The sequence below is a fragment of the Podarcis gaigeae genome, assembly GCF_964106915.1.
Source record: "Podarcis gaigeae genome assembly, chromosome: 2".
Classification (NCBI taxonomy): Eukaryota; Metazoa; Chordata; class Lepidosauria; order Squamata; family Lacertidae; genus Podarcis; species Podarcis gaigeae.
The window spans coordinates 120,375,989-120,403,814 of record NC_139679.1 but is presented as its reverse complement, the minus strand read 5'-3'; the positions used below and the strand labels follow the sequence as shown (position 1 = coordinate 120,403,814).

The 27,826-nt window shown below is 48.5% G+C and overlaps 2 protein-coding genes across 4 annotated transcripts in view; one reads left to right on the top strand and one right to left on the bottom strand.

Annotated features, from left to right (window-relative positions):
- Positions 1 to 27,826, bottom strand: part of LOC310837726 (uncharacterized protein) — a 196,905-nt gene that overhangs the window by 22,631 nt on the left and 146,448 nt on the right. The gene's annotated exons all lie outside the window — the stretch shown is intronic.
- On the top strand, positions 1,289 to 27,450 carry LOC310837238 (uncharacterized protein). Of its 2 annotated transcripts, none has more exons than XM_083723441.1 (6): positions 1,289 to 1,512; positions 3,608 to 4,041; positions 5,690 to 5,816; positions 6,926 to 7,008; positions 11,270 to 11,396; positions 23,656 to 27,450. In XM_083723441.1, the coding sequence occupies exons 2-6, from the start codon at positions 3,634 to 3,636 to the stop codon at positions 25,731 to 25,733; spliced, it is 2,823 nt and encodes a 940-aa protein (XP_083579567.1). In that variant the 5' UTR covers positions 1,289 to 1,512; positions 3,608 to 3,633; the 3' UTR covers positions 25,734 to 27,450. The 2 variants fall into 2 exon arrangements, with proteins under 2 accessions (XP_083579567.1, XP_083579566.1); XM_083723440.1 differs by having other exon boundaries at positions 1,385 to 1,512; positions 23,653 to 27,450.

Sequence of the window (27,826 nt, the reverse complement as noted above, 5' to 3'; positions counted from 1 at the left end):
TTCCACACACTCCTAAAGGTTAAAATGATTATAATATAATATAATATAATATAATATAATATAATATAATATATAATATAATATAATATAATATAATATAATATAATATAATATAATATAATATAATATATAATTTATTATTTGTACCCCGCCCATCTGGCTGGGCCTCCCCAGCCACTTTGGGCGGCTTCCAACAAAGACCAAAAATATACTAAAATGTCACACATTTAAAAAATCCCTGAACAGGGCTGCTTTCAGATGCTTTCAGATGTCTTCTGAATGTCAGGTAGTTGTTTATCTCTTTGACATCTGATGGGAGGGTGTTCCACAATGTGCTCTACGTGGGGCTACCTTTGAAGGTGACCCGGAAACTACAACTAATCCAGAATGCGGCAGCTAGACTGGTGCCTGGGAGGGGCCACAGAGACCATATGACACCGGTCCTGAAAGACCTGCATTGGCTCCCAGTCCGTTTCCGAGCACAATTCAAAGTGTTGGTGTTGACCTTTAAAGCCCTAAACGGCCTCTGTCCTGTGTACCTGAAGGAGTGTCTCCGCCCCCATCCTTAAGCCCGGACACTGAGGTCCAACTATCTTGACTTTTAGAAGACATCTGAAGGCAGCCCTGTTTATGGAAGTTTCTGATGTTTGATGTTTTATTGTAGTTTTTTTTATAAAAAATATTCTGCTGGAAGCCACCCAGAGTGGCTGGGGACGACCAGCCAGATGGGCGGGGTATAAGTAATAAATTATTTTTATTTTTAAGAATCATAGTTTTGCAGAGTTGGACGGGATCCCAAGGGTCATCTAGCCCAACCCCCGGCGGTGCAGGAAGAAGATCAGATGAAACTGCCGCCCACCGGACTAGGTTGCCCCAGTCGCTCTTGGTAGCTCACAACAAAAAATAAAAGCACAATACAACATTCTTGTGTTTGTCTGTTTTATTGATCTGTTGCCCCCCCCCCCCCATGCTGGCTGTTTGCTGTAATAAACATTGGTTGCTTGGTATTGCCTACGCTAGCACTTCATTGCTGGGAAGTGACCTATGTACTGTATGTATTTTTAATTAAACAAATAGGAAAGGAGAAATCGAATCAGGTGGAAGAGGATGACAGCTCTGCGTTTCCCTCTTTTGATGCTGCTTTAAGAGATTGGGGGGGGGGGGCGGGGAGAAAGATGATGCGCCTCTCCCTGGCCTCCCAGGGGTTAAAACCAAGTGAATCTGAATCCTAGACAGGACGGAGGGGGGGATGTTGAGGCGGGAGGACCGGAAGTGGCGGAGGCGGGGTCCTTCCGCAGTAGTTCTCCAGCCTAGGTCGACAGAGGTAAGATTGGACTACAATTCCCATCATCCTCAGCCCGCTGAGCCAGTTGCCAGGCATGATGGGAGTTGTAGTCTCCCATGCCTCCCCCTCCTCCTCCCCAAAGTCTTTATTCCCCTGCCCGGCGGAGGAGAAAAGCGACCTTCTGCCTCTCCCCGGAGCGCTGCATCGGCGGCCCCCGCCTGGAGCTGGTGAGCCCCCGCGCCTCTGCAGGAAGGGGAGCCCCGGGGTGCAAAGCCGGCCTTAAGGGCCAGGGCGCCTCTGGCTGGGGAAGATGCCCAGATCCGGCACCGGCCGCAGGCTGGAGGGGAAAAGCCACCATAGCGGGTGCAGGATCCCTTCCCTCATTGCACCCCGTGGGGAAATGGAAGGCAACCCTGTTTCGGAAAGCTTTTAATTATCTATGTGTCTTTCTTTCTTTCCCTCTATATTTTCTTTGGAAGCCACCCAGATCAGCTGGGGGCAACTCAGTCAGTTGGGCCGGTATAATAAATTATTATTATTATTATTATTATTATTATTATTATTATTATTATTATTATTATTATTATGATTGAGCTCAACCAGGACACACAAAGCATCCACATAACCACCCAAGAGGAAATTTTTATCCTCCCTGGGCATCTCTGATAGGATGGCATCCAGCTGAGAATAATTTTTTCGTGGGAGCCGGTTGAAGTTAAATCCTTCGAAGACAGAGGTCCTTTGGCTGGGTCGGGAGGATATGGGATTGGGGGGGGGCAACTCCCATCTCTTGCGGGGGCACAATTAGTGCCAGCACTGTCCGTTAAGAGTTTGGGTGTAATCTTCGACACCTTCCTTTCCATGGAGGCGCAGATTGCAGCTATAACAAAGGCGGCGTTTTTTCATCTCCGCCAAGCTAAGCAGTTGGCTCCTTATCTCTCTCGCCCTGACCTAGCCACTGTGATCCACACAACGATCACCTCCAGACTGGATTGTTGTAACTCGCTCTACGTGGGGCTGCCCTTGAGATTGACCCAGAAACTCCTGCGGGTGCAGAATGCCGCGGCAAGATTCCTTACGGGGTCCTCGTTGCGAGATCACATTCACCCGGTGCTATACCAGATGCACTGGCTCCCGGTGGAGTACAGGATCAGGTTTAAGGTGCTGGTTTTAACCTTTAAAACCCTATACAGCCTAAGACCCTCGTACCTACAGGACTGCCTCTCCTGGTATGTCCCACAGAGGAATTTACGATCTTCAAACAAAAACATCTTGGAGGTCCCAGGCCACAGGGAGGTTAAGGCTGGCCTCAACCAGAGCCAGGGCTTTTTCGGCTGTGGCTCCGATCTGGTGGAACGCTCTGCCACAAGAGACTAGGGCCCTGCGGGACTTGACATCTTTCCGCAGGGCCTGCAAGACAGAGCTGTTCCACCAAGCCTTTGGCCAGGGCACAGCCTGACTCCCTCCTTTGGCAATCTTCACAGAACTCTAGCCCAATGGTTGCCATCAATTTTGATTTGAATTAATTTTATAATGAATGATTTTAGAATGTTATTTTATTTTGTTGTTAGCCGCCCTGAGCCCGGCTTCGGCTGGGGAGGGCGGGATATAAATAAAAATTTAGTATTATTATGGGCATCCTACGCCCATGTTGTCTAGTCTGGGGTGCATAGGAAGGAATGGGGGGGGGGGTGAAACACCACAAAGAATTGAAACCAGGAAGAAAAAGAGCGGCTCTGGTGCTTACTGATGCAAGGCTAGTCTAAGTCCATCTGCCAGGAGATTGGGGAAGAGGGTAAAAGCTCCCGTTGCAGCATTTCCTCGCCTATCTGCAGCATAGCAGGGTTATTTTAAGGAGGGGAAGGTTAACCTACTTACAGGCTGTGACCTCCCCCCCCCCAAAAAAAAAAGAAGAAAAAGAAAAATCATTCCTGCGCTGCAACTGATTCCTTGACTATGCCATCAGACAGCTAGATATCTCACTGCTACAAGGTGCAGTAGATGGTTCTCCCCCTCCTGATTTAATCCCCACAACATCCCTGTGAGGTAGCTTAGGCTGAGAGGCAGCTGCTGGCCCAAGGTCGCACCCAGTAGATGAGTGAGTGGCAAAGGAATTGTGTGGGATAAATAGCATGTGGGAGGCGGGGCCTGATTCTTGCCCCACCCACATTGGGCTCTGGCACCTCCCACCACGTGTTCCAGCCCCTCCCACTTCCGGCATGCGTTCCCCCAGCAGATTCTCCCCCCCATTTGCTAACGGGACAATGTCACACTTGGCAGGATTTGGTGGTCTGTTCCAATTGCTCCCCTCTCTGCCTCTAGACAGGAATCGGTAAGAGGTTTTCCCAATGGATGAGCAAAACGCAGCTGTCCTTGAAGGAGGAAGAGACCCCGAGCCTGGAAGCAGTGGGGAATTCTGGAAAAGAACTGTGGAGAGCATCCTGGGAGAGGAAGAGACCCTCAGCTTAGATGTCCAGCGCGGGCATTTCAGGCAGTTCCGCTACCAGGAAGCTGAGGAGCCTCAAGAGGTTTGCAGCCAGCTCCACCATCTTTGTCGTCAGTGGCTGAAGCCAGAGAGACACACCAAGGCTCAGATCCTGGATCTGGTGGTCCTGGAGCAGTTCTTGGCTGTCCTCCCCCCGGAGATGGAGAACTGGGTGAGGGAATGTGGAGCAGAGACCAGCTCCCAGGCAGTAGCCCTGGTCAAAGGTTTCCTCCTGAGCCGGGCAGAGGACAGGAAGCAGGAAGAACAGCAGGTGAGAACATTTCTATTCTTATACATTGCCCTTCATCTATAGATCTCAGCGTGGCTCACAACATAAAATGACAACATAAGAAACACAGTGTTTTGTTAGCCCCAAAATGGAAAACGAGTGAGGTCCCAACTAAAGAAGAATGGCAACTTAAATTGATGGAATATGCGTAGCTTGCAAATTTAACATATAGAATAAGAGAACAAGAAGAACATACAGTTAGAGAAGATTGGAAAATGTTTATTGAATATATGGGGGGGGGAACTGTGTACACTTGAAAACGTTGGCAGCATTAAGATAAATTCAACAGTATTGATGGATGTAATAATGGAATGTTTTAGTTTATGTATAATATGTAGGGATTTATGATATGCAAAATGAACCATGGAAGAGAAGAAGGGAAGTCATTGATATTTTAAGGTTGTCTAAATGAACATTCTAAAACGTAAAACAGAAATTGTTAATGAAAATTATACTGACAATATAAGAAACACAAAATACATAGTCAGAATTAGAACCAAAACAAACCAAAGGCGGTGAAGGTGAAGGAGGATTTCCTAAAACTATCTAAGAGGCATAAAGAGATGACCTGATAGAAGTTTATAAAATGAGTCAAAGTACGAGAACGTGAATAGTTTCCCCGCCCCACCATTCCTCTCTCATAACATGGTAACAGAGATATCCAAGCTGAATTCAGGACAGAGAGTAATTCTTCATGCTGCACATACTTTAAACTATGGAACTCCTTTTTTTATAAAAAAAAATTAGTCATTTTTTCGATGCAAACAACCGCAAAAGACACAACAAAAACCATAATAACAATAACACAATCTGACAATTCAGATTTATATATCAGTGTAAACTATGGAACTCCTTGCCACTGGAGGCAGTGATGGCCGCCATCTTGGATGGCTTCAAAAGAGAACTGGGCAAGTTCATGAAGGAGAGGCCTATTCACAGCTACTAGCCAGGATGGCTATGCTGTGGCTCCATGGCTAGTTGTCGTTGTTTAGTTGTTTAGTCGTGTCTGACTCTTTGTGACCCCATGGACCAGAGCAGGCCAGGCACTCCTGTCTTCCACTGCCTCCCGCAGTTTGGTCAAACTCATGCTGGTAGCTTTAAGAACACTGTCCAACCATCTTGTCCTCTGTCGTCCCCTTCTCCTTGTGCCCTCCATCTTTCCCAACATCAGGGTCTTTTCCAGGGAGTCTTCTCTTCTCATGAGGTGGCCAAAGTATTGGAGCCTCAGCTTCAGGATCTGTCCTTCCAGTGAGCACTCAGGGCTGATTTCCTTCAGAATGGAGAGGTTTGATCTTCTTGCAGTCCATGGGACTTTCAAGAGTCTCCTCCAGCACCAGTTCAAAAAGCTCCATGGAAGGAGACAGGAACTCTTCTGAATGCCAGTCGCTGGAATCCGCACACAAGAGCTCGAATCCTGCATTCGGGTTTCCCACGGGCATCTGGTCGGCCGCTGTGAGAACAGGACACTGGACTAGATAGGCCCTTAGCTTATGTTCCTAGAGGCTTCTAGTTAGCCAACCTGGTCAACCTAATGCTGGAACTAGATAGGCTATTTTGGTCTACTTCTTCTGATGCATCTTTGCCTCTGCCATCCTTTTCCTTTTGCTTTCCACTCCCATCTCTGCTCCAGAAGAAAGGCCTGCTTGCAGAAGCGAGCGCCAGATTTCCTGACTCGGAGGAAGCTCTTTCGGGGATGAGGCAGAGCCCCCCACAACGTGGGATCGCCCCAGAGCATGACAGAGGGGCCACCTTGTTTGGTAAGGATATCTGCATGGGTGGGGAAACTGTGGCCTCCCAAATGTCGCTGGACCCCACCTCCCATTGGCCTCTGACTGACAGGTGTCAGGGACTGGGCAGAGGAGGAGGAGGAGTTCAGAATCACAAGAGGGATTTGAGGGAGGTCACAGCTCAGAGGAAGAGAAGAAGAAGAAGTACCTCGGGGGGGGGGGGGACTGCTAACGGACTCAATGTCTTTTGAAAGCATTCCAGACCCCCCCTCTCTTGGAACCCGGCGGGCCTTGAAAGTAGGAGAGCAATGAACTATGCAGAACTAGATAAATTACAGTGGTACCTCAGGTTAAGTACTTAATTCGTTCCGGAGGTCCGTACTTAACCTGAAACTGTTCTTAACCTGAAGCACCACTTCAGGTAATGGGGCCTCCCGCTGCTGCTGTGCCGCCGGAGCACAATTTCTGTTCTCATCCTGAAGCAAAATTCTTAACCTGAAGCACTATTTCTGGGTTAGCGGAGTCTGTAACCTGAAGCATATGGAACCCGAGGTACCACTGTAACAGAAAGGATTCGAAACCTGCAGGATCAGAGATTCTTAGAAGACTGGAGTAAATATATGAACTACAGTGGTACCTCTGGATGCGAACGGGATCCGTTCCGGAGCCCCGTTCGCACCCTGAAGTGAACGCAACCTGTGTCCGCACGTCTCGCGTGCGATGTTGCGATTCGCCGCTTCTGCGCATGCGCGTGATGTCATTTTGACCATCACATGCGCGAGCAGTGAAACCCAGAAGTAACGTGCTCCGTTACTTCCGAGTCACCTCGGAATGCAAGGGCCTTCAGGAGGTTCCCTCGCTGCGAGAAGCCAAGTTACAGGGAACCAGGCAGAGAGCCTTCTCAGTGGTGGCACCTGCCCTGTGGAACGCCCTCCCACCAGATGTCAAAGAGATAAACAACTACCTGACATTTATAAGACATCTGAGGGCAGCCCTGTTCAGGGAAGTTTTAAATGTGTGACATTTCAATGTATTTTTAATCTTTCTTGGAAGCCACCCAGAGTGACTGGGGAAACCCAGCCAGGTGGGTCGGGATATAAATAAAAAATTATTATTAAATTATTTTTTGTCTCTTGCAGGAGATGGAATGATGCCAGCAGTATGTAGCGGGACATCTCTCCCTGGTGGTGGAAGGGAAGGAGCTGTGATGGGAAAGGATCAGGTAAGGAGAAGGATCAGGGACGGGGGTGGCGCTGTGGGTTAAACCACAGAGCCTAGGACTTGCCGATCAGAAGGTCGGCGGTTCGAATCCCCGCGACGGGGTGAGCTCCCGTTGCTAGGTCCCTGCTCCTGCCCACCCAGCAGTTTGAAAGCACGTCAAAGTGCAAGTAGATAAATAGGTACCGCTCCGGCGGGAAGGTAAACGGCGTTTCCGTGCGATGCTCTGGTTTGCCAGAAGCTGCTTAGTCATGCTGGCCACATGACCCGGAAGCTGTATGCCGGCTCCCTTCGCCAATAAAGCGAGATGAGTGCCGCAACCCTAGAGTTGGCCACAATTGGACCTAATGGTCAGGGGTCCCTTTACCTTTACCTTTTAAGGAGAAGGATCAGTGGGGAGATGGAGAGGGGCTCACTTCTCTGGATATGTCTCATTCCCTTAGCATCTGCCCACCAGGTCTGTTATGGATGCCATTGTCAGGGTGAGACATTCATTTGCCAGAAATCATGCAATTTCCAGAAGCTGTTTTCTTGCTGGTTGTTTTTTTTTAAAATAAAATATTTATTGAGGTTTTACAAAAGAAACATATAAATACATACAACAAAGAAACAGAAAACAAACATAGCCAAAAAAAATACAAAAAGATACAGTAGAAAAAATACATCAAAAAAGATAATAAAAAACACAAAAAAGAAAAAATCCAATTTTTAGCTTCATACTTATTTAACCCTCTTTCTTGACTTCCTCACATCTCCCTTTTTTGTGTTCCCCTTTACCCAATCAGATTCAGCAAATCCTTACCCTCTTTCAAATCTCATTGATAATTATATAGTTCAACCTATTATGTCACCGATCTTTCTTCTCTTTTTAATTCGATTCTTGCCTATTCCTTATAACTTAATCACTTATACCATATTGTTTAAGTTTGCCATAATATATCTCTAGTCTTTCACCCATTTTTTAAAATTCATTTTTGCATACTCTTTTTAACTTTATCGCTAACGCCAGATTGTTTTTATGTCCAACATCATTTTAACATTCATAAATTTTGCAGTGTTTCTGCAGATAGTCTTTGAACTTGCCATTGTCAGGGTGAGACATTCGTTTGCCAGAAATCATGCAATTTCCAGAAGCTGTTTTCTTGCTGGTTTTGTTTTGTTTTGTTTTTTACATCTGCAAGCTCAGCACTCTGAGAGCTGTCTTAATACATGCTCAGTTTCTAGAACTGAGTAAGAGACCGTTTAGTCCACACATAAACCTCAAACTGAAAGGATGTAGGCCTTTGAGGGCGTAGTGTGTCTTGCAGCCAACTATGGCAAGACCTTAAAAAGACTTAGAAAGAAGTGTGCCTCTATCGGAGAAGCAGGTAAATAGTTTTTGGAATTGTTAAGCTTATAAAGCCAGGAGTAAAAAAAAAGTTCTATCTATACCAGATTGTGTTGCTGTGATTTATTGGTGTGCTGGCACCTGGAATTCCAAATAATAAAATTAATAATAATAATAATTTAGTGGTACCTCGGGTTAAGAACTTACCGCAATTCGTTCCAAAGGTCCGTTCTTAACCTGAAACTGTTCTTAACCCGAAGCACCACTTTAACTAATGGGGCCTCCTGTTGCTGCCATGCCGCCGGAGCACGATTCTGTACTCATCCTGAAGCAAAGTTCTTAACCCGAGGTACTATTTCTGGGTTAGCGGAGTCTGTAACCTAAAGTGTCTGTAACCTGAAGCATCTGTAACCCACTGTAATAATAATAATAATAATAATAATAATAATAATAATAATAATAATAATAATAATTTGTTATTTATACCCTGCCCATCTGGCAGGGTTTCCCCAGCCACTCTGGCCAGCTCCCAACAGAATATTAACATCACGATAAAACTTCTAACATAAAAAACTTCCCTGAACAGGGCTGCCTTCAGATGTCTTCTAAAAGTCAGATACAGTGGTACCTCGCAAAACGAATGCCTCGCAAGACGAAAAACGCACAAGACGAAAGAGTTTTCCGTTTTTTGCGTCATTCCGCAAGACGAATTTCCCTATGGGCTTGCGAGTTTGTTTCCTTTTTCTTAAAGCCGCTAAGCCGTTAATAGCCGCTAATAGCCGTGCTTCGCAAGACAAAAAAACCGCAAGACGAAAAGACTCGCGGAACGGATTAATTTCGACTTGCGAGGCACCACTGTAGTTGTCTTTTTCCTTGACATCTGCTGGGAGGGTGTTCCACAGGGCGGGTGCCACCACTGAGAAGGCCCCCTGCCTGGTTCCCTGTAACCTCACTTCTCACAGGGAGGGAACCGCCAGAAGGCCCTTGGAGCTGGACCTCAGTGTCTAGACTGGACAATTTGGGTGGAGACACTCCTTCAGGTATACTGGGCCAAAGCCATGTAGGGCTTTAAAGGTCAGCACTAACACTTTGAATTGTGCTCGGAAACATACTGGGAGCTAATATAGGTCTTTCAAGACTGGTGTTATATGGTCTCGGCCGCCATCACCAGTGTAGCTGCCGCATTCTGGATTAGTTGTAGTTTCCGGGTCACCTTCAAAGGTAGCCCCACATAGAGCGCATTGCAGTAGTCCAAGTAGGAGATAACCAGAGCATGCACCACTCTGGCAAGACAATCCGTAGGCAGGGAGGGTCTCAGCCTGCATGCCAGATGGAGCTGGTAGACAGCTGCCATGGACACGGATTTGACCTGTGCCTCCATGGACAGCTGTGTCCAAAATGTCTCCCTGGCTGTGCATCTGGTCCTTCAGGGGCACAGTTACCCCATTCAGGACCAGGGAGTCCCCCACACCCACCTGTCCCCCCAAAACAGTGCTTCTGTCTTGTCAGGATTCAACCTCAATCTGTTAGCCGCCATCCATCCTCCAATCACCTCCAGACACTTCAATTCACTTCAAGGCTGCGTGGAAATGTATTGGACCCAGTGTAGTGTTTCTGGCTGTGCAAACTTCAGCAAGCCTTGGGAAAACGCACAACAGGTTGTTGTGGCAGCTTGCAGATTCTCAACGGATTATGGGTGGTTTCCATAGTCCCTGACAGCCATTAAGTGCTATTCTCCTTTCAAAAGGACCCCAGGGCTGCAAATGCATCTGTGATAAAAATCAGGGATTTTTTGTTTTTGTTTTTTGGAGCAGGAACTGGGGGCGAACTGAACTCCCTTACCTTTTAAAAATTAAATAATAATTATTTTTTTGTCTGAGGGGGCTGGAACAGATATATACCCACAATGCCTCAGCGAAAAATCCCCCTCCATCTGTCATCAATAAAGTTTTAGCCATTTCAAATCCAGATCATTGTCTGCTTGAGTTTATTAATCACAATTTGCATTTAGCCACTGCCTGGGAGAGGGGCACTGTGACTGGGCCTACAACAAACAAACATATTTAGTGGTAAGTTCCCCCACCTATTTTCCCAGAAAAAAATTACTGGATGAAATAATACAATTAAAAATAAAACTGAATCGTTTTTAAAAACCAAAGACAAACCTATGGACCATGCAGCTACATGGTAGCCATTCATGAATTACGTCCAAATACAAACTTACAGCTGGCAGGCTCCTGTAAACTATAGTTTTATCTGGATTTGATTGTATACCAGAACTTTTTGACTGCTCAGTTGCACTTCCATGAAATCATAGCCCTATCATTTGTAGCATTGATTTTATCTCTCTGAAATAACCATTTCTCCGCTCTGCGTCATTTTCTTTCTAAAGTTGCGGGTCAAACAGGCAAGCTGTAACCTAAACCAAACAGTTAAAATTAACGTTAAAAAATATATCAATTGGAGTAATGAAGGAAATGCAGTGTTATAAATCTTTAAAATATAAGAAACCGCAAAATGAGTGGGGGGAAGTCAATATTCTTATTCGTATTCGTATTCATATTCACATTTATTTATATTTGTTGGGAAACATTGCAGTGTTTTTACATCAAAACACTTTTGAAAAATAGAAAAAAATAAATTTTATAATAAAGAAAACCATGCAAGCTGTGGTTTGTTTCTGTATTTCTCAAACATGTGCATGTAATGAAATGAAATAGCTTTTTAAAAACAGTTGCAAGCATCTTAAATCACACATTGAAATGCAATTTAATAGAATGAAAATGTTCAAATGGATTTTAAACCACATGCACGGGGATTAACCCAAACCATCCTCGGTGCTGAGGGTAAAACCCACCCACCTTGTCTGCACTTGGGATTTTGCTGGTAAATAAATGTTCCGTTATTTGTGAGGAGGAAATGTTTGCTTCTCTTCCAGGATTTGGTGACCTTTGAGGAGGTGGCTGTGCATTTCTCTGAGGAAGAGTGGGCCCTGCTGGATCAGGACCAAAGGTCCCTGCACAGGGAAGTCATGGAGGAGAACTGGGAGATTCTGGCCTCTCTGGGTAAGACACAGTTTTTTTCTTTAGCTGATTATCTCTGCAGCACATAGAATAAGGAAGCCTTATTCATTTATCCACAACCATTTTTAGCACTGTTGATTTTCAGTTCTTTTGAGTGGCTAAAATAGTTGTTTTTAACTGGTTTTTGCTGAAAGGTTCATTGTTTTCTTATTTTTTTAAAAAAAATTCTTTCTATTAGTTTTTCACATTTTTACAAACCAAATTATTTTAATATAATACAATTTCTTAAAATCAGGTTTCCCACTCGTGTTGCAAACATACGTTGATCGTTTCCTCCCATAGCTGCGTCTTTTCTTAATTAATGTTCGGTTGTCACCCAGTTGCTGACCACATTTTCCCATTGTTTTATTCTTTTTGTAAAATGCTTTGAGGTTTTTTCTCTTACAGTCAAGGGGTACCGTATTTTTCTCTCCATAGCGCGCACCTGACCATAGTTTTCAGAGGGGGAAATCAAGGGGGAAAATATGATTCCCCCCCCCAGCTCTGGGAGGAGCGGACAGGCTGCGCACAACCTGTGCGCTTCTTCCAGACCTTCTCCCTGCTTTTGCGGAAGGTGGGGGAATTCCCCCATCTCCTGCAAAAGACCACAGGAGCCACGCATCCTTTAAGGAGCGCACGGCTCCTGCGGGCTTTTCTACGAGGAGGGAGAAGGGACTGACGCGGCCAGTCAGTCCTTTGTCCCTCCTCGGGGAAAAGCCCCCAAGAGCGGCGCGCTCTTTAAAGGGGCTGCGCGGCTTCTGCTGGCTTTTCTACGAGGAGGGAGAAGGGACTGATGCAGCCAGTCAGTCCCTTCTCCCTCCTGGGGAAAAGCCTGCAAGAGCCGCACAGAGCTTGTGTGCAGCTCTTGGGGGCTTTTCCTGTCTGCCTCCCCCCTGCATTCGCTCCATAGCACGCACAAACATTTTCCGTTTCTTTTTAGGAGGGAAAAAGTGCGTCCTATAGAGCGAAAAATACAGTATATAAAACTCATTAATTAAATGTACGTCTCTAGAGGACGTACAGAATTATATATATATATATATATATGCAGGTTTTGGTGTCCTCGGGTGTCTTCCCGTGTAAAAGTTGGGGTGTCTAGGCGACGTTTCGACGAGGTCTCACTCGTCATCTTCAGGCTGGTGCTTTCGGCTTCTTGTTACTGGAACAGAGCGGGATCTCAATGTTTGAGTTCCTATAAATACTGTAGAGGGGGTGTGGTGTCTAGCCTCCAATGTTCTGGGCAGAGAGGAAGTTCCCAGGCTAGTGTGCCTTTTCTTCTTTTGTTCCTTAATTACTTGAGAGATACCTTGAGTGATTTCTTGAGTGATATCCTGAGTACCACTTAGGTGGGTCATTAGGTGTGGATTAGTTGCTAAAGTCTTTGTGTCTTGACCTCTTGAACTTTGTGAAGAGTTTTCCTGAGAAGATGGCTGTATTGCACTTAGTTGTGCTTTGGCTTGGCTTCGTGTATAGGGGCGAGCTGTGGTTTTGTGGCTTGTGTCAGCCAGATCTGTGTAGGGATTGCAGGGGGGTGCAGCATCCGGAGGTGCCACCATGGATTGGCTACTGGATGGTGTCAGTAATTCATCTGTGGAGAGGGTCTGGGTTTGGGTCTGGTGTGGTTGATTGGTGTTGGCGTTCTGTGTGCCTCTGGATCTGGTGTCAGTTTTTGTGGGGAGGGCTAATTTCCAGATGTCTGGCAAGCGGGATGTGTCGTCACGCTTGTTCATGTTGTGAGGGTGTTTCTCTATCTCGATGGCTTCCATGATTATTCTCTTGTGGTGATGTTCCGTGTTAAAGAGCAATTTGGAATCTGCAAAATTAATTTCGTGTCCTGTTTCTTTCATGTGTTGGAAAAGAGAGGAATTTTCGTGAAAATCACCTTTCACCTTTCGTGAAAATCACCTTTTCACCTTTCGTGAAAATCTACGAAAGCAAATATATATATATATATATATATGCTTTCGTAGATTTTCACGGGTACAGGAATGCAGGTTTTGGTGTCCTCGGGTGTCTTCCCGTGTAAAAGTTGGGGTGTCTAGGCGACGTTTCGACGAGGTCTCACTCGTCATCTTCAGGCTGGTGCTTTCGGCTTCTTGTTACTGGAACAGAGCGGGATCTCAATGTTTGAGTTCCTATAAATACTGTAGAGGGGGTGTGGTGTCTAGCCTCCAATGTTCTGGGCAGAGAGGAAGTTCCCAGGCTAGTGTGCCTTTTCTTCTTTTGTTCCTTAATTACTTGAGAGATACCTTGAGTGATTTCTTGAGTGATATCCTGAGTACCACTTAGGTGGGTCATTAGGTGTGGATTAGTTGCTAAAGTCTTTGTGTCTTGACCTCTTGAACTTTGTGAAGAGTTTTCCTGAGAAGATGGCTGTATTGCACTTAGTTGTGCTTTGGCTTGGCTTCGTGTATAGGGGCGAGCTGTGGTTTTGTGGCTTGTGTCAGCCAGATCTGTGTAGGGATTGCAGGGGGGTGCAGCATCCGGAGGTGCCACCATGGATTGGCTACTGGATGGTGTCAGTAATTCATCTGTGGAGAGGGTCTGGGTTTGGGTCTGGTGTGGTTGATTGGTGTTGGCGTTCTGTGTGCCTCTGGATCTGGTGTCAGTTTTTGTGGGGAGGGCTAATTTCCAGATGTCTGGCAAGCGGGATGTGTCGTCACGCTTGTTCATGTTGTGAGGGTGTTTCTCTATCTCGATGGCTTCCATGATTATTCTCTTGTGGTGATGTTCCGTGTTAAAGAGCAATTTGGAATCTGCAAAATTAATTTCGTGTCCTGTTTCTTTCATGTGTTGGAAAAGAGAGGAATCATGGAAGAGAATAATCATGGAAGCCATCGAGATAGAGAAACACCCTCACAACATGAACAAGCGTGACGACACATCCCGCTTGCCAGACATCTGGAAATTAGCCCTCCCCACAAAAACTGACACCAGATCCAGAGGCACACAGAACGCCAACACCAATCAACCACACCAGACCCAAACCCAGACCCTCTCCACAGATGAATTACTGACACCATCCAGTAGCCAATCCATGGTGGCACCTCCGGATGCTGCACCCCCCTGCAATCCCTACACAGATCTGGCTGACACAAGCCACAAAACCACAGCTCGCCCCTATACACGAAGCCAAGCCAAAGCACAACTAAGTGCAATACAGCCATCTTCTCAGGAAAACTCTTCACAAAGTTCAAGAGGTCAAGACACAAAGACTTTAGCAACTAATCCACACCTAATGACCCACCTAAGTGGTACTCAGGATATCACTCAAGAAATCACTCAAGGTATCTCTCAAGTAATTAAGGAACAAAAGAAGAAAAGGCACACTAGCCTGGGAACTTCCTCTCTGCCCAGAACATTGGAGGCTAGACACCACACCCCCTCTACAGTATTTATAGGAACTCAAACATTGAGATCCCGCTCTGTTCCAGTAACAAGAAGCCGAAAGCACCAGCCTGAAGATGACGAGTGAGACCTCGTCGAAACGTCGCCTAGACACCCCAACTTTTACACGGGAAGACACCCGAGGACACCAAAACCTGCATATATATATATATATATATATATATATATATATATATATATATATGAAAAAAGAACCCAGCTTAAAAACAGCACAGAACAGAATCACAGATAAATTTAGAAACACACACACACAGCGGAGAGACTAGGTGTTCCAGCAGGGAGACCTTGTCTGAACAAAAATGAGTGCTGAGAGTTGTCAGGAGAGACCCCTGTTCCCTTCACAGTGCTACAGTTCCCAGAGTGGCTTAGGAGTCAATCCTTCTTCCCAGACGACTCTGGGAATTGTAGCTCTGTTAGTGGAATAGTCATTTTGGACTCACAGCCGTCCATGGAGGCGCAGGTCAATTCTGTGTCCAGGGCAGCTGTTTATCAGCTCCATCTGGTATGCAGGCTGTGACCCTACCTGCCCACAGACTGTCTCGCCAGAGTGGTACATGCTCTAGTTATCTCCCGCTTGGACTACTGCAATGCACTCTACATGGGGCTACCTTTGATGGTGACCTGGAAACTACAACTAATCCAGAATGCAGCAGCTGGCCGGTAACTGGGGCAGCCATCGAGACCATATGACACCGGTCCTGAGAGACCCACATTGGCTCCCAGTATGTTTCTGAGCACAATCCAAAGTGTTGGTGCTGATTTTTAAAGCCCTAAACGGCCTCGGTCCAGTATACCTGAAGGAACATCTCCACCTCCATCGTTCAGCCCGAACACTGAGGTCCAGCTCCGAGGGCCTTCTGGCAGTTCCCTCCCTGCAAGAAGTGATGTTACAGGGAAGCAGGCAGAGGGCCTTCTCAGTAGTGGCACCCACCCTGTGGAACGCCCTCCCATCAGATGTCAAAGAGATAAAGAACTATCTGACTTTTAGAAGACATCTGAAGGCAGCCCTGTATTGGGAAGTTTTTAATGTTTGATGTTTTATTGTGTTTTTAATATTCTGTTGGGAGCCGCCCAGAGTGGCTGGGGAATGCCAGCCAGATGGGCACGGTATAAATATTATTATTACTATTACTATTATTTATTAAATAGGGGGTTACCTTAAGAAACTACAGCTCCCAGGATGCTTTGAGGGAAGGTGTAAGCAACCTGCTGTGGTCTACTAAAGGTTCCTAGATTACAACTCCCTCCTGCCTTCACCATTGGCCATGGAGCTGCCCCGTCCACAGTTATTTCTGGCAGGAGCTTCTCGGTGCTGGCTCCCTCTCCTGAGTGAGGCGCAGCTGCCTCCGTTACTGATCTTCAGGAGAAAGTTAAGAGCATTCCTGTCTACCCAGGAATGGCTGAGAGATACTGGCCATAGCAACCATGAAAGTAATAACTTGGTTGGTATGTGATTGTTGTCAGGTGTTCCAAATGTTCTTTAGACTGTTTTGAATGGTTTTTTAACACTTTTGTCAGGGGTTCAGAAGGAGAGACACAGGAGGGGGAGCAAATGGAGAGTGAGGAGGAAGAGGACGAAGGGGGAGCAGGAAGTGACAGCTGCCAGAGTCATTCCGCAAGCCTCTCTAGCGATTCGGAAGACTCGCAGAAGGGGGCACCGATGGCCAGAGCGAGGGAGGTTCCAGGGGAGAAACCTCAGGAGGGAGGGGCCAGCGGGGAGTCCCTGAGCAGCAGTTGGAAATCGGGGCCAGCTTCCCCACCAGAGCGCAGTGGGGAGGGGGAGTCCCAGGAGTCGGGACCAGTGTTCTTGCCACCGGCGGGAGGAGAGGAGGCAGGGTTGGCCACGCCCACATCCGGAAGCGGGGAAACGGTCAGAAGGAAGGTTACCGGCTGGGCGCGCGCGCCAAGTTCAAATGTACAGGCAAGCGGCACAGCAGGGAGTCCGGACAGGGAGCCAGGTCCTAAAGCCCGCCGGAAGGAAGGGGGGAGCTCAGGGGGGTCAGCGTCAGAGGAATCGAGGAAGGAGATAACCCCTGAGGGCAGAAGGACCCAGCGTAGGAAGGAGCAGCGTAGGAGGTGGAGCAAAGCGAGAATCTTAAACTGGTGTGGCTTTAGCAGCGAGTCAGAGGGGACTTAGCCGATCTAGCATCAAGACATGGGTCTGCGCGCCCAGAGTTTGGAAATGGAAACTAAACTTCAATAAAGACTTTTGTATATAAGATCCACTGGGCGTTGGTCCTCTGTGAGCTGGGACCTAGCGGCAGTACCTGACAGTAAGTCCCCTCCGCATTTCACCAATTTTGGCAACCTCGTGGCGTGTGGGAAAGCAGCGGGGGGTGAAGATTGGTGCTTCGCGAGCTCACGAAAAACAGGGAAATGACTACCGAAGAGAAAATAGCGAGTTTGCAGAACGCAGTGACGCAGTTGACTGCAGAAATTGCGGCGTCCAGAAAGAAAGAACAGGAAGCAGCTGCTGCCTGCCAGGATCTGCGAACCAGGTTAGAAGTGCTAACTACACAGAGGCTACCGGCCACCAGACCAGAAGGGATTGGGCTGGGGAACAGAGGAGGGAGCCTGGTGTCTCACTTCAATGGGGACCTGCAGGAGTATCCTAACTTCAGAGCAGATGTCCTGTATGCACTGCAGCTGCTTGACAAGGACTTTAAAAATGAGGAGGAGAGAGTGGGATTTATCATTTCGCATTTACGGGGGGAGGCGAAATCGTGGCTGCGCAATCTCTGGAGAGACAAAGATCCAGCTCTCCAAAATGCGGTTGCCTTCATTAAAGTGATGGATGCATGTTTTTTGTCTGAGATTGATGTGGATATCGCTAGAAAGGAGATTCACGGACTAAGACAAGGTAGAGCCACTGTGAGGCAATATCATGCACGCTTTTTCGCATTGGTGAATGTGTTAGCCTGGGAGAGAGAATCGTCTGCTGTCAGAGACCTGTTCTGGGAGGGGCTGAGTGGAGCTGTGAAAGACGAAATTGCAAGGGGGGAGAGACCCCAAACCACTAAGGACGTTGTGGAACGGGCACTCTCCATTGGGGTTCGGTTGGAAGGACGCCCTTGGGGCAAGGAGGAAGGGCATTTGGGACGCACGCCAGCGAGAGGACCGCCTCCCTTCCCCAAGGAGGCGGCGCGCGCTCGATCCATGCCTCTGCTGGGAGGGGGAGAGGAGCCGATGGAGATAGGTGGTGCTAAGGCTCACTCCACAGTCGGAGCCCTAACTCCGGGAGCAGTCAAGATGAAGCCTCCTAGAGGAACCAGGAAGTGCTACATCTGCGACAGTGCTCAGCACATGGCAAAAGAGTGCCCCCAGCGCTTTCACAAGCACACTGCAGCCGCAGCCACAGTAACAGACACAATTCAGCAGAGGGAATTGCAGCAGGGAAACTCCACTGTCTGGCTGGAGATGGAGTCTCTGGGGACCAGCCAGACAAGTCAGTAAAGCAATCCCCAGAGATCTTACAGCCCACCGACCCTCTTCCACCCAAACCAGTAGTGCAGCTCACCGCATCCCTTCAGCTCCCCAATGGGCTCCTTGTGGAAATTCCCATCACCATCGACTCGGGGAGCAATGCAGATTTTATAGACATGCAGTTCATCCAGCAACATGGCATAGCCCTTCTACCAGCGACGGTACCTCTGAAAGTCGTCACGGTGGACGGCAGGGAGCTGCTGGGAGGGCAAGTGCTACAGCAGACACCGCCAATGGTGATGCGCATTGGAAATCACCATGAAGTCATCAGCTTCAACGTCACCAGCCTGTCAGACACACCCATAGTGTTGGGAATGAGTTGGCTGGATAGGCACAGCCCGGCATTAGCTTGGTACCAGCGGCAACTGACCTTCGGCTCCTCTTACTGCGCAGAACACTGCATCCTGGCTGACTTGGAAGATGAGGGGCACGAGGATGGACCACAGCTGAACTTGGGCATGTTGCAAGCGGTGCCCAACAAATACAAAGAGTTTTTGGAGGTCTTCTGCGAGAAAGAAGCGGATAAGCTGCCTCCCCACAGACCCTACGACTGCAAGATCGACCTCCTGCCCGGGGCGACGCTCCCGACGGGGAAACTGTATTCCATGTCTGAGGATGAATTGCAAGAGCTCAGGGAGTTCATAGATCACAACCTGAAGCGGGGATTCATCCGGGAGTCCAAGGCGGCAGGAGGCAGTCCCGTGTTCTTTGTAAAGAAGAGGGACACGCCCCAGAAGAGGCTGGTCGTTGATTTCCGCGTCTTGAACCTCAAGACCAAGCCCTCAGCCTTCCCCATGCCCAAGATCGATGACCTGCTGGCAACGGTGAGGAAGGGTCGCATCTTTACCAAGTTGGATCTGCGTGGAGCGTACAATCTCATTCGCGTGCGGGAAGGCGACGAGTGGAAAACGACCATGTTTACGCCGCTGGGCACTTATGAATACAGAGTTATGCCTTTTGGATTAAAAAATGGTTCCCACTGCTTTCAAGCCTTCATGCATCATGTCTTGGCGGGTCTCCTCTACAAGAAGTGCGTCTGCTTCCTGGACGACATCCTGATCTTCTCGGAATCGCCAGAGGCTCACGAGAGAGATGTCAGGGAAGTTCTGCAAAGGCTGAGGGAGCACAGGCTGTACGCCAAGCTGGAGAAGTGCCAGTTCGACAAGCCGGAGGTGGATTTCTTGGGCTACAAACTGTCCGACAAGGGACTGGCCATGGACGGTGCCAAGGTACGTGCAGTACTGGACTGGAAGAGCCCACGCAATAGGAAGGAAGTACAGAGGTTTGTCGGTTTTGCCAACTTTTATCACAAGTTCATCAAGGGTTTCGCCATGCAGACAGCGGCCATCACCGACACCCTCAGTTCCAAGAAGAAGAGGTTCATCTGGACGGAGCAGGCGGAGCAGTCCTTTCAGAAGCTCAAGCAGCTCTTCGCCTCCGAGGAGAACCTACTGCACGTAAACCCCAGCAGGCCCATGAGAGTGGAGACGGACGCCTCAGACAGGGCCGTGGGAGCCGTTCTGTTGCAGCAAGACCACCAGGGGGACTGGAGGCCGTGCGCTTTCTACTCCAGAAAACTCAGCAAAGCGGAGCAGAACTACACCATCTGGGACAGGGAGTTGCTGGCCATACATGCAGCCTTCAAGGCGTGGTGGCACTTCCTCGTCGGAGCCAAGCACACGGTGCAGGTCCGCACTGACCATAAGAACTTGGAGTACTGGCGCACGGCGAGGTTCCTGAACCAGCGACACATCTGCTGGGCGGAGTTCTTTGCAGATTTCGACTTCAAAATTGAATACATCCCAGGAAACAGCAACGTCTTGGCGGACGCGCTGTCCAGAAAACCGCAGTATCTGGAGGCAGAGGCACCGGCGGCGGCCAAGCACATTTTCACACCACAGGCGTGGGCATGCGAGTCAGCCACGGTGGACCTGGACGCGGTGTGCCGCGCGCTGCAGACGGACTCGTTCGCCCGAGCCAAGATGGAAGAGGTGTGCAGCGGCAAGGCGAGGGGCGACGAATTCCAAGTGCGCGACGGCCTACTCCTACGCAAGGGAGTCCTCTACGTACCAGGAGACAGCCTCCGCGCGAAGGTCCTGCAACAGCTGCACGACGCGCCCAGCGCGGGGCACTTCGGCACGGAGAAGACGGTGGACTTAGTAGCCAGGGACTTTTGGTGGCCTAAGATGCGGGGGGATGTCGCGGACTATGTCAATAGGTGCGACACCTGCCAAAGGGCTAAGCCTGTGCACCAGCCGCCGGCGGGCCTGTTGGAACCGCTACAGACACCGTTCGTACCGTGGGAGAGGGTGGCCCTGGACTTTGTCACGGATCTACCCAGCTCGAGGGGCAAGACGGCAGTACTCGTGGTAGTAGACCTGTTCACCAAGATGGCCCATTTCATTCCTTGCGCGAAGGTGGCCACGGCCGAGCAGACCGCTAAGATGTTCATAGACCACGTGTTCAAGGTGCACGGCCTACCACGGTCTATTTTGTCCGACCGGGGGCGCCAGTTCATCTCCAACTTCTGGCAAAAGCTGATGGGATTCCTGAACGTCAAGGTTAGCCTGGCGTCGGCGAGACACCCGCAGACTAACGGGCAGGCGGAAAGGGTCAACGCCATTATGCAGCAGTACCTGAGATGCTACGCGAACCAGCAGCCATCGACCTGGGTGGACTATCTACCGTTGGCCGAGTTTGCCTACAACAACACGAAGCACGGATCCACGGGGGTGACACCGTTTTTCGCCAACTACGGAAGGCATCCCAGAACCTTCCTGGGTTTGGACACAGTGCGGGAGGGGGAGCCACAGGGAGCAGAGGACGTGGCAGCGGAGTTGCAGGAGATCCACGAGCAGCTCAGGAGGCAGTTAGAGTTGGCAAAACAGGCTTACAAAGTGCAGGCAGATCGACACAGGAGGGTTGGGGAGGACATCCAGGTGGGAGACTGGGTCTGGTTGGCAGCCCACGCAGTTCCAGCCAGATCGTTAGCCAAGAAGAAACTAGGGCACAAGCAGCTAGGGCCTTACCAAGTAGAGGCGCAGATCAACCCAGTGGCCTTCCGGTTGACACTCCCGGAGGGTTCCAGAATGCACCCGGTCTTTCATAGATCAGTGCTCATGCCCTACAGAGAGCCCCACAGGTTTCAGACACCTGGGAAGGCGCCAGACCCGCTCAAAGAAGCGCCCAAAAGAGGGGGGTCGCCGAAAGGGGAGCCACTTAATGAAGCCACTCAGATTTTAGACTCAAGGTGGGGGGAGGAGGGGATTGAATATCTTCTCGCCACAGAGGACACCCCGGCCAGCGCCAACAGGTGGGTGCCGGACTACGCAGTGGAAGAGCAGTTCCTCAAGGAAGAATTCCACACACTTTTCCCGCACAAGCCTATGCCGGCGGGCTTTTTCGAGGATTGTTTGTTCACACCCACACTCTCGGCCAGCACTTTCCGGGGTTTCTCGTCAGCTGAGGACTCGGTCCCGGGGGGCAGCTCCCCGGAGGGATCGCTCTCAGGTTTTGACATGGGGGGATCTTATTGGTGGGAGGACCAACCCGAAGTGGGCTGGCGCAGAGACATGCCAAAGGGACCCTGGGAGGTGGAGACCCCTCAGGCAACAGGGGGAGGAGGGCTCTTGGGTGATTTGGGGGCGGCTTCAGACTTCGAGCACACCGCGCAGGAGATGGAAGCGGAGGAGGTCGTCGTCGACGAGCCCATGGGGGACTTCCCGGACTTATCTCGATGGTTGCATGCCTCAGGGGACGAGCTGTATCCTGGACTCACCCCCACAACAATGGAGCACCCGGAACCCGCACCGGAAGAGGGGGAGGGGGGAAGGGGGGGCTTCGAGGGGGGGATGGATGTCAGGGGTTCAGAAGGAGAGACACAGGAGGGGGAGCAAATGGAGAGTGAGGAGGAAGAGGACGAAGGGGGAGCAGGAAGTGACAGCTGCCAGAGTCATTCCGCAAGCCTCTCTAGCGATTCGGAAGACTCGCAGAAGGGGGCACCGATGGCCAGAGCGAGGGAGGTTCCAGGGGAGAAACCTCAGGAGGGAGGGGCCAGCGGGGAGTCCCTGAGCAGCAGTTGGAAATCGGGGCCAGCTTCCCCACCAGAGCGCAGTGGGGAGGGGGAGTCCCAGGAGTCGGGACCAGTGTTCTTGCCACCGGCGGGAGGAGAGGAGGCAGGGTTGGCCACGCCCACATCCGGAAGCGGGGAAACGGTCAGAAGGAAGGTTACCGGCTGGGCGCGCGCGCCAAGTTCAAATGTACAGGCGAGCGGCACAGCAGGGAGTCCGGACAGGGAGCCAGGTCCTAAAGCCCGCCGGAAGGAAGGGGGGAGCTCAGGGGGGTCAGCGTCAGAGGAATCGAGGAAGGAGATAACCCCTGAGGGCAGAAGGACCCAGCGTAGGAAGGAGCAGCGTAGGAGGTGGAGCAAAGCGAGAATCTTAAACTGGTGTGGCTTTAGCAGCGAGTCAGAGGGGACTTAGCCGATCTAGCGTCAAGACGTGGGTCTGCGCGCCCAGAGTTTGGAAATGGAAACTAAACTTCAATAAAGACTTTTGTATATAAGATCCACTGGGCGTTGGTCCTCTGTGAGCTGGGACCTAGCGGCAGTACCTGACAACTTTAAATACATTTTTTTAAAAATTCAATTTTAAAATTGGGCTGTTCTAACATCTGAAGAAGTGTGCATGCACATGAAAGCTCATACCAATAACAAACTTAGTTGGTCTCTAAGTTGCTACTGGAAGGAATTTTTAAATTTTGTTTTAACATTTTGCTATTTGCTTTTCTGGGCTCCTTCGTGAGGTAAGGCAGGAAACAAATCTAACAAACTTGTTAATAACAGTATTGATAATTCTGGTTACATTGGGGTCAGTCCAGTGACATTTGGAGGTTTACAGCAGGCATCCTCACCCTGTGCTAATATGATTATGATGATGCTAATAATAGTAATAATTTTATTACAGTCATACCTTGGTTCTTGAACGGAATCCGTTCCAGAATTTGTTTGACTTCCGAAAACGGTCAAAAACCCAGGCGCGGCTTCTGATTGGCTGCGGGAGCTTCCTGCACTCAATCAGAAGTCGCAGAAGCCATGTTGGACATTTGGCTTCCAAAAAACGTTCGCAAACCAGAACCCTCACTTCTGGGTTTGTGGCGTTCAGGAACCAAAACGGATGAGTACCAAGGTGTTCGACAACCAAGGTATGACTGTATTTGTACCCCGCCCATCTGTTTTGGTTGCCTCTGGGCTGCTTCCAGCATATACAAAAACATTCCCCCTTAAGTCTTTTTAGCCCTTATCACAACTGTTTGAGTCGTTCTATGATTTGAGGCTCCATTTCTGACTGATTTTCCACCTCCGTTCCAGCAGGTGATGAATGGGACAGTAAGAAGAAGGGAGACTCTCCCAGGATGTCTCTGGAAAGAGACACATGTGAGGAGAGGGAACAGCAGAGAAGGAAAACCGAAGCAAATCAGAAGATGAGGGAAAAAGCCTCTGCCTCTCAGGACACTGACTGCCACGAAATCGCAGCTCAGGAAGAAATGGATGAGAGACCAGAAAAGAACAGCCCTTCCATGCTGAGGGAAACAGAGGAGAAACCATATCAGTGCTTGGAGTGTGGAAAGAGCTTCTATTTCAGTTCCGACCTGACTTGCCATTTCAGAACCCATACAGAGGAGAAACCATATGTAAGCCTAGAGTATGGAAAGGGCTTTAGTGTGACAACAGGCCTCATGGGCCATCAAAGTATCGACACAGAAGAGAAACCATATAAATGCCTGGACTGTGGAGAGAGTTTCTGTTTGATCCACTCGGTGGAGGAACCATATCAGTTCTTGGAGTATGGAAGGAGCTTCACGGAGAATTCAAATCTCACTTCCCACCAAAGAACCCATGTGGAGGACAGATGCCTGGAGCATGGAAAGACTTTTGGTTCGAATGCAGATCTGTCTTCCCACCGAACAACCCACAAAGGGGAGAAACCATATAAATGCTTGGAATGTGGAAGGAGCTTCAGCGGCAGAACAGCCCTCGTCTCCCATCAGACGACTCACACAGGGGAGAAACCATTTAAGTGCACCGAGTGTGGAAAGAGCTTCAGTCAGAAGGTAAACCTCACTTCTCATCAGAGAACCCACACAGGGGACAGGCCGTACAAATGCTTGGAGTGTGGGAAGAGCTTCCATTTCAGTTCCAACCTTACTTGCCACCAGAGAGTTCACACAGGGGAGAAGCCGTATGGATGCCTGGAATGTGGAAAGTGCTTCAGCGGGAGAACAGGCCTCATTGCTCATCGAAGTATTCACACAGGTGTGAGACCATATAAATGCCTGGAGTGTGGAAAGAGCTTCAGTCAGAAGGTGAATCTCAATACTCATCAGAGAACCCACACAGGGGACAGACCATATAAATGCTTTGAGTGTGGAAAGAGCTTCCGTTCAAGTCCGGAACTTTCTTCCCATCAAACAACTCACACAGGGGAGAAACCCTACCAGTGTTTGCAATGTGGAAAATGCTTCAGCGTAAGAACAGGCCTCATTGCCCATCAGACAACTCACACAGGAGAGAAACCGTATCAGTGCTACGAGTGTGGGAAGAGCTTCAGCCAGAAAGTAAATCTTGCTTCTCACCAGAGAACCCACACAGGGGACAGGCCATATCAATGCTTGGAGTGTGGGAAGAGCTTCCATTTCAGTTCTAACCTTACTTGTCATCAGAGAGTTCACACAGGGGAGAAGCCATATGGATGCTTGGAGTGTGGAAAGAGTTTCAGTGGGAAAACAGGTCTCATTGCTCATCAAAGAATTCACACAGGAGAGAAACCGTACCAGTGCTTGGAGTGTGGAAAGAGTTTCATTCAGAAGGTAAATCTCACTTCTCATCAAAGAATTCACACAGGTGAGAAGCCATATAAATGTTTGGAGTGTGGAAAGAGTTTTCGTTCAAGTCCGGAACTTTCTTCCCATCAAACAACTCACACAGGGGAGAAACCATATAATTGTTTGGAGTGTGGAAAGAGTTTCAGTCGAAGCCCAAACCTTGCTTCTCATCAGAGAATTCACACAGGGGAGAAACCCTATCAATGCTTGGAGTGCGGAAAGAGCTTCAGTAGGAGCACATACCTCTCTTCTCATCAAAAAAATCATGTGGGGGAGAAGCCCTATAAATGTTCAGACTGTGGCATGACATTTTCTGTTAAATCAAGCCTTGCTTCTCATCAACGAATTCACACAGGGGAGAAACCCTACCAGTGCTTGGAGTGTGGAAAGAGCTTCATTCAGCGTGGAATCCTGACTACCCATCAAAGAACTCATACAGGGGAGAAACCATATAAATGCCTGGAATGTGGAAGGAGCTTCATTCAACGTGGAATCCTGACTAAACATCAAATGACTCACTCTCGTGACGAAATATTAATGCACAGCATGTGGAAAGGGTTTCAGTAGAAGCATGCGTCTTACTTTCCATTAAAGAATTCACACTGGGGAGAAGCTATATAAATGTTTGGGGTGCGGGAAGAGCTTTTGCGTATGCAGGCACACCTGTGGACATTGAAGAATCCACAAAGTGGAGAACCCTATAAGTGAAGCGTGGGGAAAATCTTAAGCACGCGTGAAATCCTTTCTGGGCATCCAATAATTCGTACTAGGAAGAACTCATTAAAAACGTGTATGGAGTGTTGAAAGGTTCTTGGTGGGAAGACTTAAGATGATCCCTGTTGGGTCAGAACAGTAGGACACCCTCTCCCCTTCTGTTCCTGAGTGACGAGGATTCAGATGCACGCTGCCTCTGATTCTAAAGGCAATATATATCCACCATGAATGGTAGCCATTAGCAGTCTTATCCTTGACACATTTGTCTAATTGTACTATATCTTGTGGCAGTGAATTCTGTAGTTTAGCTATGTGCTGTGTGAAGAAGGTCTTCCTTACCCGTCCCGGATTTTCTACCGTTTACCTTCATTAGATGATAGTAGAACTGTAGCTTTGGAAGGAACAACCTCTTGCAATATAGGAATAACTGCAAAGGAATCCTTGACCACCCAACCTAGTTTAAAAATATCCTTCTTACCATCAGAATGACAATTGCAACTGACTACTCGCCCTTTACCTTCAGGTCCCAGGGCGGGTAACAACTAAAACACAAAATTAAAAACAATTTCAAATGACTTAGGGTGGGTCCTAAAAATATACATCTATAGCGTCAGAAGCGGTAAGAGGCGCATCTTCAGCGTTTGTGAAAACGAAGGTGCCAATTATGTCTCTGTGGGGAGTTTCACAATTTAGGGGCTGCCACAGAGAAGGCCCTCTTATGGCTACAAGATGGTATAGTGTAATGGAAATAAATTAGGGTTGGCATACGTCCGGAATTTGGCCGCCGGCAACGGTGACCAGGCGGAAAGCTCTGACATGTCCGGGAAAATCTGGAAGTGTCGATTTTCAGAAGGATCTTTAGAAAGGAAGTTTCAGAGCTCAACGACTTTGGCCAGAACTTTAAAAAAAAAAAAAAAGCCCAAAATTTTTTGTGTCTGGATTGTCACTTTTTGAAATACGGCACCCCTAAATAAATGCGTGGGTGGGTAAGCCTGTTCTTTTCCTCTGAGGAGGCTGAAGAAAGGGGTTAGCTGAAATTTACATCTTGAAGCCAGCCAGAACTTGCATGATTTGAGGAAAGCAGCCTTGAGAAAGAACAAAATGTTAAATGTAAGGAAATTGCCCAAAGCAGGGCTGCTGAGGGGTGTGGCTGAAGAGGTTTGGACCAGGGAGAGTTCCGAGGGGCTGGATTTGGCCCCCGGGGCTAAGGACCCCTGTGCCTGCTCTGCTGGGTTGAGGTTGAGATGAGTTTATCTGAGAGATCGTCTTACCCCATATATAACCATTGACCACTTTGATCTGCAAAGCTGGCGCTGTTGCAAGTGCCACATAATAGTCATTCCACATTTGTGAAAAATAAAATGTATTTTACCGTGGCAGCACCCACACGTTGGAACTCCCTGCCGATTGACACCGGGCAGCTGCCGCCCCTGTACCCTTTTTGTCAGCTGTCGAAAACATTTTTTGTTTAGGCAAGCCTATCCAGATAATGTGTTTTAATCTGTGCTTTAGCATATCGTTGAATTTAATTGTTTTTCGGATGTTTAAAATAGTTGTTTTTAACAGATAATTCCGTTGTTTGATTCTTTTTTTAAATCGCTTTGAGTGGTTGTTTTTTTAAAAAATAATAATAATCAAGGGTTTGATTGGCATCCGTCTGTCCCGGGAGACAATGGAGGACTGCACCTTTGGGGATGAGGTCAAACCGTTGAAGAGTTACGGCACCTATACAGGTGAGATGTTTTGTTGCAGCTTGGGAAGATGGAGGCGTCCGGTTGTGCAGATGCAGATGCACCGAGGCATTTATTCTCTCTGTGCTCGTCCCAGCAGTCCTCCTTCCTCTGTTTACTGCTGTGGATGCACAACCAAGCAATATATAAAGAAAATTAATAAAAAGGATTAGCTTCCTTTTTTCAAAAATGTTGTAAGCCACTTTCAGTTCTTAA

Bases quoted from the DNA above. Each gene is read 5' to 3' on its own strand.
- LOC310837238 (XM_083723440.1), top strand. From the start codon at position 3,634: ATGGATGAGCAAAACGCAGCTGTCCTTGAAGGAGGAAGAGACCCCGAG. The intron at 5,817-6,925 runs GTAAGGATATCT...TGTCTCTTGCAG, and splicing joins CAGAGGGGCCACCTTGTTTG to GAGATGGAATGATGCCAGCA. The intron at 7,009-11,269 runs GTAAGGAGAAGG...CTTCTCTTCCAG, and splicing joins CTGTGATGGGAAAGGATCAG to GATTTGGTGACCTTTGAGGA.